The 12,095-nt window shown below is 50.1% G+C and overlaps 2 protein-coding genes across 4 annotated transcripts in view; one reads left to right on the top strand and one right to left on the bottom strand.

Moving 5' to 3' along the window:
• The window catches only part of ANKRD27 (ankyrin repeat domain 27), a 49,744-nt gene extending 43,736 nt beyond the window's left edge, over positions 1-6,008 (bottom strand). For 2 of the 3 annotated variants that reach the window (XM_074314440.1, XM_074314443.1), the window contains exon 1: positions 5,870-6,002. The gene's annotated coding sequence lies outside the window, so the exon portion shown is untranslated. Of the gene's footprint in view, positions 1-5,869 lie in introns of all 3 variants that reach the window. The other variant, XM_074314441.1, reaches the window with a different exon arrangement.
• Positions 6,009-6,193: 185 nt separating this feature from the next.
• On the top strand, positions 6,194-8,065 carry RGS9BP (regulator of G protein signaling 9 binding protein). Its single transcript, XM_019742685.2, has one exon. It carries the CDS (start codon positions 7,061-7,063, stop codon positions 7,766-7,768), a length of 708 nt encoding a protein of 235 aa, XP_019598244.2. The 5' UTR covers positions 6,194-7,060; the 3' UTR covers positions 7,769-8,065.
• Positions 8,066-12,095: the final 4,030 nt, after the last annotated feature.

The raw sequence follows: 12,095 nt of genomic DNA, 5'->3' as shown, positions 1-12,095 counted from the left end.
TGGTAAGTAGATCATAGGCTACATATTGGCCCCAGTTTGCCAACAGCTCCCCTCCCCCGGGCATGACACCTGTGCAATAAATAACCTGCACAGTGTACACAATGGCTCTATTGTTAACGTTTGGCATTTTCCTTTAAAAACCTACTCCCTTTTAAAATTTATTTTTAAGAGAATATTTATTACTACTTAAGTGGGAAAAATAGACAGTATCAATTCCCATAAAGAGAAGATAATCTTAAAATTAAAAATTATAAAAAAAATTGACATTATTTTAAACCTTTCTCAATACCATTGCCTGTCAGATTCTGAACTTCGCCTGAGTCTTCTTCATTAAAAAGAGAAAATTAGGGCCAGCCCAGTGGCTCAGGCGGTTAGAGCTCCATGCTCCTAACTCCAAAGGCTGACAGTTTGATTCCCACATGGGCCAGTGGGCTCTCAACCACAAGGTTGCCGGTTCAACTCCTCAATTCCTCGAGTCCCGCAAGGGATGGTGGGCTATGCCCCCTGCAACTAGAAACGGCAACTGGACCTGGAGCTGAGCTGCGCCCTCCACAACTAAGATTGAAAGGACAACAACTTGAAGCTGAATGGCACCCTCCACAACTAAGATTGAAAGGACAACAACTTGACTTGGAAAAAACGCCTGGAAGTACACACTGTTCCCCAATAAAGTCCTGTTCCCCTTCCCCAATTAAAAAAAAAATCTTTTTCAAAAAAAGAGAAAATTAGCAACTATTAAAGAGCAAGTAAACTTATTTTTGATACAATCAGATGAATGAAATGTGAGTGAAAAATTGAGTTACTTTCTCACTATATAACAATATTCCAATATGCCTCCTTGGGAAAACACCAGAACAGTATGCATAAGTGTATGTTAAATCCTATCCTTTATGGTTAATGATAAAAACAGCCACCATTTGAGAGCATCCTTGGTCCAGGCGCTGTGGTACCTTCTATACATCCTCATCCCATTTTAATGCTCCTGATAACTGCAGATAACTAGTGCTCAAGATAACTACAGGTATCATTAGCCCCATGTTGCAGATAAAGAAACTGAGGCAGACCTGGCCAACTTGAAGTTACACAGAAGTGGGACTGTATTCTAACACCCATCCTTTTAACCACTACATTCATCATGTAAAATAAATATGCCTGGACTAGGGGTTATTTCATGAGCTACGGATGTACAGATTCCATACTTCATTTCCCCCAAAGGAAAAGTCTTCCTGACAGACAGTGGCACAAGCCCCACATCCAATCCCCTTGGTCTGGTCTGGCCACAGCCGCCTTGGCCGCAGGTCCTGGGGACTGCCTGAAGGAGGCCCGAACTCCCTGCAAATCTGCTTCAGGAGAAGAGCCTAGCATGAAAATGCCTACACGTAATCCCTTCCTGGACCCCCAAGACAGCACTGCAACAATTCAGGTATTGGAATTGTTGAATTTAATTATTACGAGAACCCAGATAATCCTTTTATGAGTTCCTACCAGAACAACTGGATGATGGAATTTTGCTGGGACAGAGTCACAAGAAAACAAAATTCTTCCAGGTTCCTGACACAGTTGGCGCTACACGGCAGAGCGTAAAAGTAAGGATGCCTTGGACAAAAGCCACATGAGAAACAGGATGTGATATGCTCAGACTAAAGCTGGGCTCTTCAGACAAGATGCTGGCAGAACACCAACACCTCCGTGCCCATAGGAAGGTGACCAGGGCTGGCTTTGATGGAGAAACTAACAACCTAGCTGGGAGGCAAGGAATATGTACCAGAGAATAAAACAAACCCAGAACAGTGCTGGGAGAGATAAGGACCAGACAGAGATGGGAGCAGCAGGAAGGGGAATGGGCGTGGGGAGGGGGGGACGCATCCTGGCAAGGACCAGAACGGGGCCAAATGTTCAGGAGGCAGGAAAAGGTTCCTGTTGGCACAGAAAACCCGAGTAATCTTTTTTTGACTAGTTGAGAAGATGAGGCCAGGGAAATACTAAGAATCCAAACAGAGCCAGTCAGAGAAGGGCAGCAAGGGAAGAGAAGGCCCCTGAATGCTACATCAAAACATTCAGTTTAAATGCATGAACTGCGTAAACACGTAAAATTCTTAGCAAGTATTGCTGGTGAGTGGGACTGAGCTGTTTTTCAGTCCTAAGTCTTGGACATCAGTCGTCCCGGTTGCCAATGACTGAACTCTCTGTCCAGCACTGTTCTCAACCTTGCTGCCCCAGGGTTAAAAATATGTAATCATCACATACAATCTGGTGCTTAATGCCGGAGTTGAATTCTTATATAGGGGTAAATGCTTAAAAATAGTATCTAACACCCCAACAAGTTTACTTGCACGAATTAGTTTTATATTTTAAAATAGCACACAAACTAAACTGACTTTTCCTTGTAAAACTCAAAAGATGAGTGAATCCTCTTATAAAACTCCATTAAAAAAAATTCCAGTGCCGGCCCGGTGGCTCAGGCGGTTAGAGCTCCGTGCTCCTAACTCCGAAGGCTGCCGGTTCGATTCCCACATGGGTCAGTGGGCTCTCAACCACAAGGTTGCCAGTTTAATAATTCCTCGAGTCCCGCAAGGGATGGTGGGCAGCGCCCCCTGCAACTAAAATTGAACATGGCACCTTGAGCTGAGCTGCCACTGAACTCTCTGATGGCTCAGTTGGTTGGAGTGTGTGCTCTCAACCACAAGGTTGCCGGTTTGACTCCCTCAAGGGATGGTGGGCTGCGCCCCCTGCAACTAGCAACTGGCAACTGGACCTGGAGCTGAGCTGCGCCCTCCACAACTAAGGCTGAAAGAACAACAACTTGACTTGGAGAAAAAGTCCTGAAAGTGCACACTGTTCCCCAATAAAGTCCTGTTCCCCTTCCCGAATAAAATCTTTAAAAAAAAAAAAATTCCACCCCAGCCTAAGCTCAAATGATGAGATAATTTACAGAAGATCCAGTGATTTAGTCAGAGATACCAAATACCCCTGAATATGAGTTATCTGAGGGTTACTCTGTGATAGGACAGCCAGGCAAGGCCTCAAACCAGTACTTGGCATTTCAGGAGGCAGTGTGCACACTTGTGGTTTTGTGGTCTTCAACCGTCCGGCTAGCCTGCATGACTCTGGGTGCTCAGGGACCATCTAATGACAGCGTGCAGCCTGACTCAGCATAATTCAGCACAGGAAAGTCTGCCCCCAACCCCAGGGACACACTCCCTTCCGAAATCTCACTGCTGTGGCTGCCCCCACCCTTCCAGGACCCTGACCAAAGACCCTGACCAGCCATGTTTTCCAACTGATAACCAACATTCTCCAGCTGGTTTAATTGGTGATTCAGAAGGAAAAGACACAAAGGGAAAACTTTCTATTTATCTATGTTTAATACCAAATGGAAGCAATTCGATGATATAATATATAGTGTTACGGTCACTTGTGTCCTTTTGGCTTATAATGTCTATGGATCCTGTCCATATTTTTCTCAGTGCTCCTCTTCAAAGCACCCAGCCTGCACCCGGCCACCTAGCTTACTGTGGGCATGCAGTAACTGTTTGCCCACTTAACAAAATGACAGTGGAGTGTTAGAGGAAGCTCCAGCTCTCAGGGAGAGATCGTCTCTCACAGGAGCTGGAAATCCACTGCCCATATTCAGGGAAGGGTGAGGGGCTGGCCCCAGGCAGCCATGCTGGCACTGGCAGAGTCAGAAACAAACAGTACGCTCAGAGCTGGCCAAATACAGTGACAGTGGGACTGTGGGAGGGTCAGAGAGGGAGGGAAGGTCTTAGGGCTGGAAGAGGGGTGTGACAACCAAGGGAGCAGGAGTTTGGAGGAGCACAACTGTCCGACCAAATACCACTCCAACACCCTGCTCCTGGAGTTGTGGGTGGAGCCACCAGCATCCACCTGTCTGCCAGTATCTTGGGCAGAAAGGCAGGAGTTCCAAGGGCCACTTCTCAGTGTCTCTCAGATAGGGAAGCAATCTCAGGACAAATCAGGTCTGGATTCTTTGGGTCTGAATCCTTTCTAGGTCCGGTCTATCTATTATCACATGGTCACATTCCTCTGTCCCTCTAGAAGATGAGCTTACTGGAACACCAGCATAATCCTGGCAATTCGTAAACAGAAGAAGAGCCTTGACAGGGCACAGACATGTGAATAAAAAAGACCCAGCAGCTGCCCTCATGAGGGCAACACAGTCCAAGAGCCACAAGGAGGCACAGTCAGGACCTGACCCCAGGCCCTGTGCAGACACTACTGGGCACTCCCCCAGCAATGTTGCCGGGCAGGATTATTTCAGGTGACAAGCCAAGGTAAGGAGAGCTCACCCAAAGTGTCTACCCAACTTCAGAGCCCCAACTGCTCTCCTGCCACTAGAGCTAGTCAGAAGTATGTTTCTGCTCCCATCCTGCACTCCCCCCTTGGAGGCCTACAGGCTCTGCCTCCTGATGTCACTCAAAACTGTTCACCTGAAAGACCACAAGGTGATCTTTCCAACACTGAGGTCTGTGCACAATTCTTCAACAATTGCCCCTCCATTTCCTGCTACTGTGTTTCCCCGAAAATAAGACCTAACCGGAAAATAAGCCCTAGCATGATTTTTCAGGATGACAGCCCCTGAACATAAGGCTAATGCGCCTTTTGGAGCAAAAACTAATATAAGATCCAGTCTTATTTTCGGGGAAACACGGTAGATGAACTCTCAACTTCAACTGGCATTAAAAGCCTCTCATTGCTGCTGGTCTCCTGCCACCTCTGCAGCCTCACCTCCCTCTGCTGTCGCCACAGCTCCCTCTTTCTACTATTTTGTCCTGAAAACTACTCTTCTCCTGTCAAGGCTCCCATTTGGCTGGTGGGTAGTTGAGACCCTCCACCGCAGAGAATGGCCAAGGCCCAGAGAGAGCCTGAGCCCAAGCCACAAATGGCCACTGATTAAAGGGCGGACTGCTGAGTGAGAGTGAGACCTGAGGCTCAACGCTCTGGACCCTGCAGGCTGCCTCAACACCTGGATCAGAGAGGTGGCCTAGGGCTAGTGGGAGGGTGCATTAGGAGCCTCACTCCAGGTTACCTATAAACTTGGAAAAATCCCAGTTGGCATGTAAACTAGTAGTCCCTTCAGTTTCACCTGCCCTTCGTTCCCTGAATGTCCTAAATACTCAATGAAGACTCGACACTTGCTCCCAGGGCACAGCAAGGGCCCCAAGTGCCCTGGTTCCCAGCACCTCCAGGGGCGGCCAGAGGGGCACGGTCTAGCTCGCACGCCTCTGGGCAGTCCATTTACAATGAAAAGAACTACCAGACCCAGAGTCCAGGATATTTCTTGGTGCTTAAGAGTTTTCCTGGAGTAATATTTACCTAGCAGGACGAGGAGACCCCGCTCCGCGAGAGACAGGCAGGCTGGGATTCCCTCCCCCTCCCCCGCTCCTGTATCACCCGGGCCCGGCCTGAGGCGCCGGACCAGCACCCACAGCCTCCCCTCCACCCTCCCGGCCAGGCCGCCTTATAACGCCGGAGGCCACTTAACCCAGAAGCTACGGTCCCGCCCACCCCAACTCCGAGCTTGGGGGACCACGGACCCTCTCACCAGTCCTGGAGCCTCGGGGGCCAGAGAGCGCGTTCTCCGCCACTCCACCCCACCCCACCCCGGAAAGGAGGGGCAGAACGAGTCCGGCTGCAGACTGGACCAGGAGAGCGCCCGCGGGGCGGTCCACCTGGCGAGGGACCGCTGGGGGACCACCAACCCAGCTTGGGGCACCGCAAGGCGCGGGCGACAGAGAGGAAAGAGCCCCTCCCCCTTCCCTCTCCCGGCCCCGCCCGGCCTCTGGGCCCCGAGGCGCAGCTGTCCAGCGAGAAGGGAGGTGCGGGAGCAGACAGAAGAGAGGACACTTACTTAAAAGGCTACATAGTTTCACTCTTTGCTCTTCCCGAAGCGGCAGCGACACCTCCCCGGCCCTGGGCTCGGACCTCAGTACCCAATACCCCGGCGCGGCGGCTCCACTCCACCGCCCACCCTCTTACTCCACCGTTGGGCGGAGCCGCGCCTCAAGGGCTCGCGTCAACCCAATGAGTGATCCTCCTTATTCAGAGTGACGTGCCCGCAGAGCAATCGTTGAGTCCGCCCAGCCGGGGGAGGGGCTCAGGCAGAGCACAGCGCTTCCTACTCAGGCTGGACCAGCCCAGAGCCACTGACTGCGCGTGCCCGAAACAAGAGGGGGCGGGGCCGAGAGCAGACCTGACACTTAGGGAAGGGGTCCAAGCTCGGTCTCTGGAAAGCGCCTGGACCCGGATGGGGTGACCCGGGAGATTGTGGGTCGCCTTTTACTGCTAGCTTTGGAGGATGGAGGTGCCCAATCCTACAAGGCACACCACTCCGGTCGCAGGCAGGGTCTGGGAGTCAGAGTCCCTAGGTTCTAGTGCTCTCACTTGCAGGGATGTCGCGTGACCTAGGCCCTCTTTTCTACCTGCGCCTCAGTTTCCCCACCCGTAAAATAGAGGAGGGTTAGAGCTACCGAGCGTTAATATTCCAGAACTGCAATGGTACGGAGGAGGAGGAGAGGGGGGACCTACACGTGACCTTATCGCGCGGGGCCCCGCCTATCCCTTGTCCAGGGGATGGAAGCGCCCTGCGAGGACGGGCGGGGGTGGGTGGATCCTAAGAAACGCAACTCGGCCGCCCTTGGCAGCGGCTAAGGCTGAGCGCGCTGCTCGGCGGCAGGCTAGCCCTGGCGACCGGACCAGAGGAGGATGGGGACCGCAACCCAAACTTCGCAGGGGGCCACTGTGAAAGCGAGGGCGGTGCAGAGGCGCGGCGTGTGACTCGCAGCGTATCTGGGGAGGACGGACGAGGGGACGCGAGGCAGCTAACGGGGCTCCCTCTCCGCGCCCAGTCCTCAGAGGTGCACGTCGCGGGTCCCGAGCGGGCTCGGTCGACAGCATCGCAGCGCCGAGCTAATCTTGGGCCATGAGGAGCGCGCCGGCCGCCTGGCCGGGGGCCGCCGTCGGGGCTGGCAGCGTCCTGCTGCGCTGAGGGCGTGAGGCCCAGAGGGGCGCAGGCTCCCAGGCTGCGCGGGAGTGCACCGCGATGGCGAGGGAGGAGTGCAAGGCACTGCTGGATGCGCTCAACAAGGCGACTGCATGCTACCACCACCTGGTGCTGACCGTCGGCGGCTCGGCAGATTCGCAGAACCTGCGTGAGGAGCTGTATAAAACGCGCCAGAAGGCGCAGGAGCTGGCGGTGGCCACCGGCGCCCGGCTGACGACCGCACTGCGCGACCGGGGTCTGGGCGCCGAAGAGCGCGCTGAGTTCGAGCGCCTCTGGGTGGCCTTCTCCGGCTGCCTGGACCTACTGGAAGCCGACATGCGGCGCGCGCTGGCGCTGGGCACGGCGTTCCCGCTGCACGCGCCGCGGCGGCCGCTTGTGCGCACAGGCGTGGCGGGCGGCGCGGCGGGCGTAGCGGCGCGTGCCCTCAGCGCCCGAAGCCTGCGGCAGGAGGCGGAGTGCGGATTCGACGTGGACGACCTGCAAGAGCTGGAGCGGGAGATCCTTCAGGTGGGCGAGATGATTCACAACATGGAGATGAAGGTCAACGTGCCCCGCTGGACTGTTCAGGCCCGGCAGGTGGCGGGCGCCGAGCTCCTGTCCAGCGCCGGTGCCTCCTCGACAGGCTTTGTCTCCATAGAAGAGCGCACAGGGCCCTGCGACCTGAACAAGGCCCTGGCCGCCACCGTTTTCAGCGCCGTGCTGCTGGCGGCTGTGGCCCTGGCTGTGTGCGTGGCGAAGCTGAGCTAACTGACACCCGACGGTCCCCCCCACCCCTCCTTCCCCAAAGACACCCCTCCCAGAATGACCGCTATCGCCAGAACTCAGATGGGAATGGGATCTGGCATGTCTAAGGGAATTGGTTCTAACACCCCGTGTCTGTAGGTGTACACGCTCGTTTCAGGCACACCTCTGCCTGGGCAGAACGTGGTTTCCTCTTGCTGGCCTGGGAGGAGTTAATTTTGTGCGGGCCGCTAGGGCATTACCATTAATGTATGCAGGAGCTTTATCCCCTATTAATAGAAAACCGTCCACAGTGACCCCAGATTCCACTGTGTTAATGGGTTACTGCGTGTGCTGCTGAGGCGTGTTTACACTGAGTTCCAGCTTGGCGCCCCCATCCCTAACGGAGACTCCCACTCTCTGCATGGGGCAGTTTGAAAAAGGGGGTGAGGTGAAATGAAGTGTCCAGAGGGGGGCTATTTTGCTGAGGTGGGGATGGTTTTCTTTCTTCTGGACAGGAGGCAAATTGCAACAAGATATAAGCGGTTTGTTTTTTTTATTAATCCGTTGGGGCCTAAGGTTAGGAGAGTGCAAATAGAAGTCCATGCAAAGTGCTTTCGCTGTGGCACAGGATTGAGTTTGGCAGAGCTTATCCATTAGTCACCAAAAGCAGCCCAAGAGGTTTGGGGTCCTGCCCGCCAGTGCAGGATCGGACTCTGCTTACTTAGGAAACCAAAGGAGCGCTGTAGAACCTTCCCTCGGGAGCTTGGAGCCACTGCACATACTGCCTATTTAAAACAGGCTCTCTGCAGCCAGCCTGGGAGGGGTACAGGCTTTGGGAAGGGGCACATACTGTTTAAACAGGGACTTTCTCCTTCACTGCGGCTTATTTTTGTTCCAGAACTAGACCAGAGATTTTTGATCCTGCTTTGGGGGAGGGCTGGGGAATCCTCTTTGGAGCCCTTAATCCTATCTATCCCTTGGAATTTGCTTGCTGGCCAGTAGGAGAGCTGGCTTTGGGAGGAGCTGCACAGCTCTCTGACCCGGGCACTGCCCTCTGAGAGGGTATAGTGGCATCACTGGCACACACAGATTTTGAGCCAATTAGCTCTGAGACTGGCTTAGAATGTAACAGCTTTAACTTGGAATTTAAGAAACTTTTTAGGGCTGGCCTGGTGGCTGCGGTGGTTGGAGCGCCTTGCTCCTCACACTGAGGTCGCTGGTTAATTCCCACATGGGTCAGTGAGCTGCGCCCTCTACAGCTAAGATTGTGAACAACCGCTCTCCCTGGAGCTGGGCTGCTGTGAGCAGTGGGAGGTTCCGGTGAGCAGCGGGAGGTTCGCGTGAACTGCTGTGTGCTGCGGTGGGCTACTGTGTGCTGCCATGAGCCGCCGGTGGCCAGTGTGAGTGCCAGGGAGCTGTGTCCTACACAACTAGGCTGAGAAACAACAGCTTGAACCGAAGTGGGGGAGGGGGAGGCGGAAGAAGGGGGGGAAGCTTTTTAAACGTAACAATCGTGTGAATTAAAAATCGCATAACCACACTGTGTATTATCAAAGCTGGGTTTTTTTTTATAAAGGACATTTGGCTACAAATTTAATACGTGCCAAAGAGTCAAATATAGCAGTCTTTACTTACATACTTTGGTTACTAAATATACATCTGCATCTATTTTTAAAACCGATCTTCTTGAAGGCAGGAGGTCATAGCAAAAACTATTGGAACCACAGATATAGATGACAGAAATTAAGTGGCCCCTGCCCTTCTTGGTCAGTAAATAAGGAAATGTGGAAAACACGCTGGGTCTCAGGCAGGAATTTGCCTGAACAGTGCTGCCACCTCCCACTTATGGTCCAGAGCGGGTATCTGTTGAGAAAAGAGATGCATTTAACTCTAAAGGTAATAATTTGGAATAAAACAGAGGCTTTGGTTTGGCAGAAAACTGCAAGGATTATTATTTTGTCTTTTTTACTCCAAAAGTGAAAAAGGAGACCAAGAGGAGGGAATTGGCAGTTTTTCACAAAGGCCAAGGGCCAGAGGCAAATAGCAGGAATGCTGTCTGGGCACCCAGTCCTAAGGGCCACCCTCCCAGCCCAGCCCACTCCCACTCCTCCTGCACACAGTTTCCAGTACGTTAGAATATGAGGTCTGTTTGCATGTGTCTGTGATAATGGTTTTAAAATACCCACAAGGTCTTAAGCTGATTAAAAATTTTATGACAATAACTAATTGAAAGGAACCCCCTGCCCCATCCTGTCTGGGTGAATCTGAGTAGGGTCCAACCTCAAATTCTTTTGCATCTGACTGCCCAGCGTAACTTCAAAGATGACAACGTTGTCTAACTCTCCTCTTCCTCTTCTCACACACAACATGGAATCTCTGTCACCTTCCCCAAAGACTCATCTCAGGCAAGAGGAGGCTGGGGCATTTAGTGACACAGTGTTGGAAAATATCCCTAAAAACCAAGCCTTAAATAGATTCTTCTCTTTCTAGGACTGTGACTCTCTGTTCTTATTAAGGTGTTTTGGTTCATGAAAAAACAAATTGTTAAGCACAACCTGTTAAAGAAACAACCCATCAGAAGTTGTGTAATTCAGAGAGCAATTGGGGCAGTCACATTTCTTTGTTGTCACTCCATCCACGTGGCAGAGCTTTGGGGAGTTATCGTATGTGCAATCAGAGGTGTTCTTGATTCCAAGAGTCCTCTACTCACTGAATTTAGTGATAAAATGTTGCAAAAACAAAAAAGCTGAATTACAATAAACATTTATTCTGTGGGCCTATTAACGTAAACAAATCTGAGTTTGAAAATTTTAAACATTAGGGATATTTGGCATTATTTGGAGCTATTAATATAACATTGCCTAATAGAACTTTTGCTATGTGATGCAAGCAAAATCACTTTCTGCTTGAGCAATAGTCTGCTCTCTATCTCTCTGCTCTCATTTATATATATAATTCAAGAGATTTCTTTCTGATAGAAGACTGATTCAATTTAGATGTTTGATATAAAAGTTACTAATTTTCTAAAAACATTTGGTATGAGGCTATACTCTGATACGTGAGAAAAAAACAAAAATTCAAAATGCTTACTATGGGATATATATAAAGAGGTCAATGTTAAAGTCTATGACAGAGAATATTTGCTTTCCCAAATTAAAGGTACAAGTTAAAGGATAGATCTTTGCTTCCAAAGTAAAATACTATTATAAATCTCTTGTGAAGTTAAATACCTGTATCATCATTGGCTTCTCTTTTGGAAAAACAGGACACCTTTATCTGATATTGACAAGAACTTGGAATGTCAAGGCACGTATCATGGGAACTTTGAACTACTGCTATTAGTTAAACACACACACACACACATAAAACTAATAATGTTTGTAGGAAAAAAATACCTGCTGGCAAATTCCCTTTTATGTGCTCTAAGAACTTATACTAAAATATTATTGGTAAATAAAATTAGAGCACAAGCTTCATGGTTTACCTAAGGTTTACAGTAAGCTGCATAAGAGGTGTGTGATATCAAGTATCTAAAAAGTAGGTTTGGTTGAACAGAGTTCTGGTTTGCATGAAGATGCTGATAATGCAGCGTTTTCCTTTTCAGTGTGCACACTGGTATGTTTGTCGCTATTTGGTTGTTTTTCAGAATGTAGTTCTCTGTTCTGTACTGAATGCGTGTTAGGGGTGTGAGCACCAGAGTGTGAGCCTGTATGTCAGTCTGAGAAATCAAGTGCTATAGGCCTGGCCTCTGCGTTCCCTTAGGATGTGCCTCCTGGGACAGGGCCTGAGCAGCTGCAGCGGCCTCTCTCTCCAAGCACCTCAGACGCGTCACTGACCTCCCTGTGCCTCACTCCCCTCATTTGTGAAATGAGGGGGTCCTGACTGATTAGCTCAAAGATCCCTTCCAGAGCTCAAAACATTTAACAGAATGCAGTTAAACAAGAAAGGGTTATTTTGTTTGTTTGGATTATTTTGGGTGCATATTGAAATGGAATCTTACAGTTTGGTGGTGATGGTCTAAAGTTAGTCTGTTGGTAAAATTCTGTATGAATTTTAAAAATCAGAATGAACTGAGCTTACTGTGATTTTAGTCCATATCAGAATTAGTGGATGGACTTGAAAGCAAATTTGTGTAAATGCTTATAGTATTTAAATTAGATTAGGAATTTAAATTCAGACTCGTCTAAGTTCAAGAAAGCCTAGTATTTATTAGTTTCTTGTCAGACCACCTAAACTGATTCCAGTAAATTACTAATGTGAAAACCTGTCATTTGTCATGGAGACTGGGAGAATCCTATTCTTTAAGTAACCTGTTGCCCTCAGAACTGTAACTACATTGGCTGCTTGAGGT

Source organism: Rhinolophus sinicus, linkage group LG11 (assembly GCF_036562045.2).
Source record: "Rhinolophus sinicus isolate RSC01 linkage group LG11, ASM3656204v1, whole genome shotgun sequence".
NCBI classification, from domain to species: domain Eukaryota; kingdom Metazoa; phylum Chordata; class Mammalia; order Chiroptera; family Rhinolophidae; genus Rhinolophus; species Rhinolophus sinicus.
Note: the sequence above shows the minus strand (reverse complement) of the source record. Positions and strands in the feature narration are given on the sequence as shown.

What these genes read in the sequence shown, in the direction of transcription:
- RGS9BP (XM_019742685.2), top strand. Translation starts at nt 7,061, where the DNA reads ATGGCGAGGGAGGAGTGCAAGGCACTGCTGGATGCGCTCAACAAGGCG.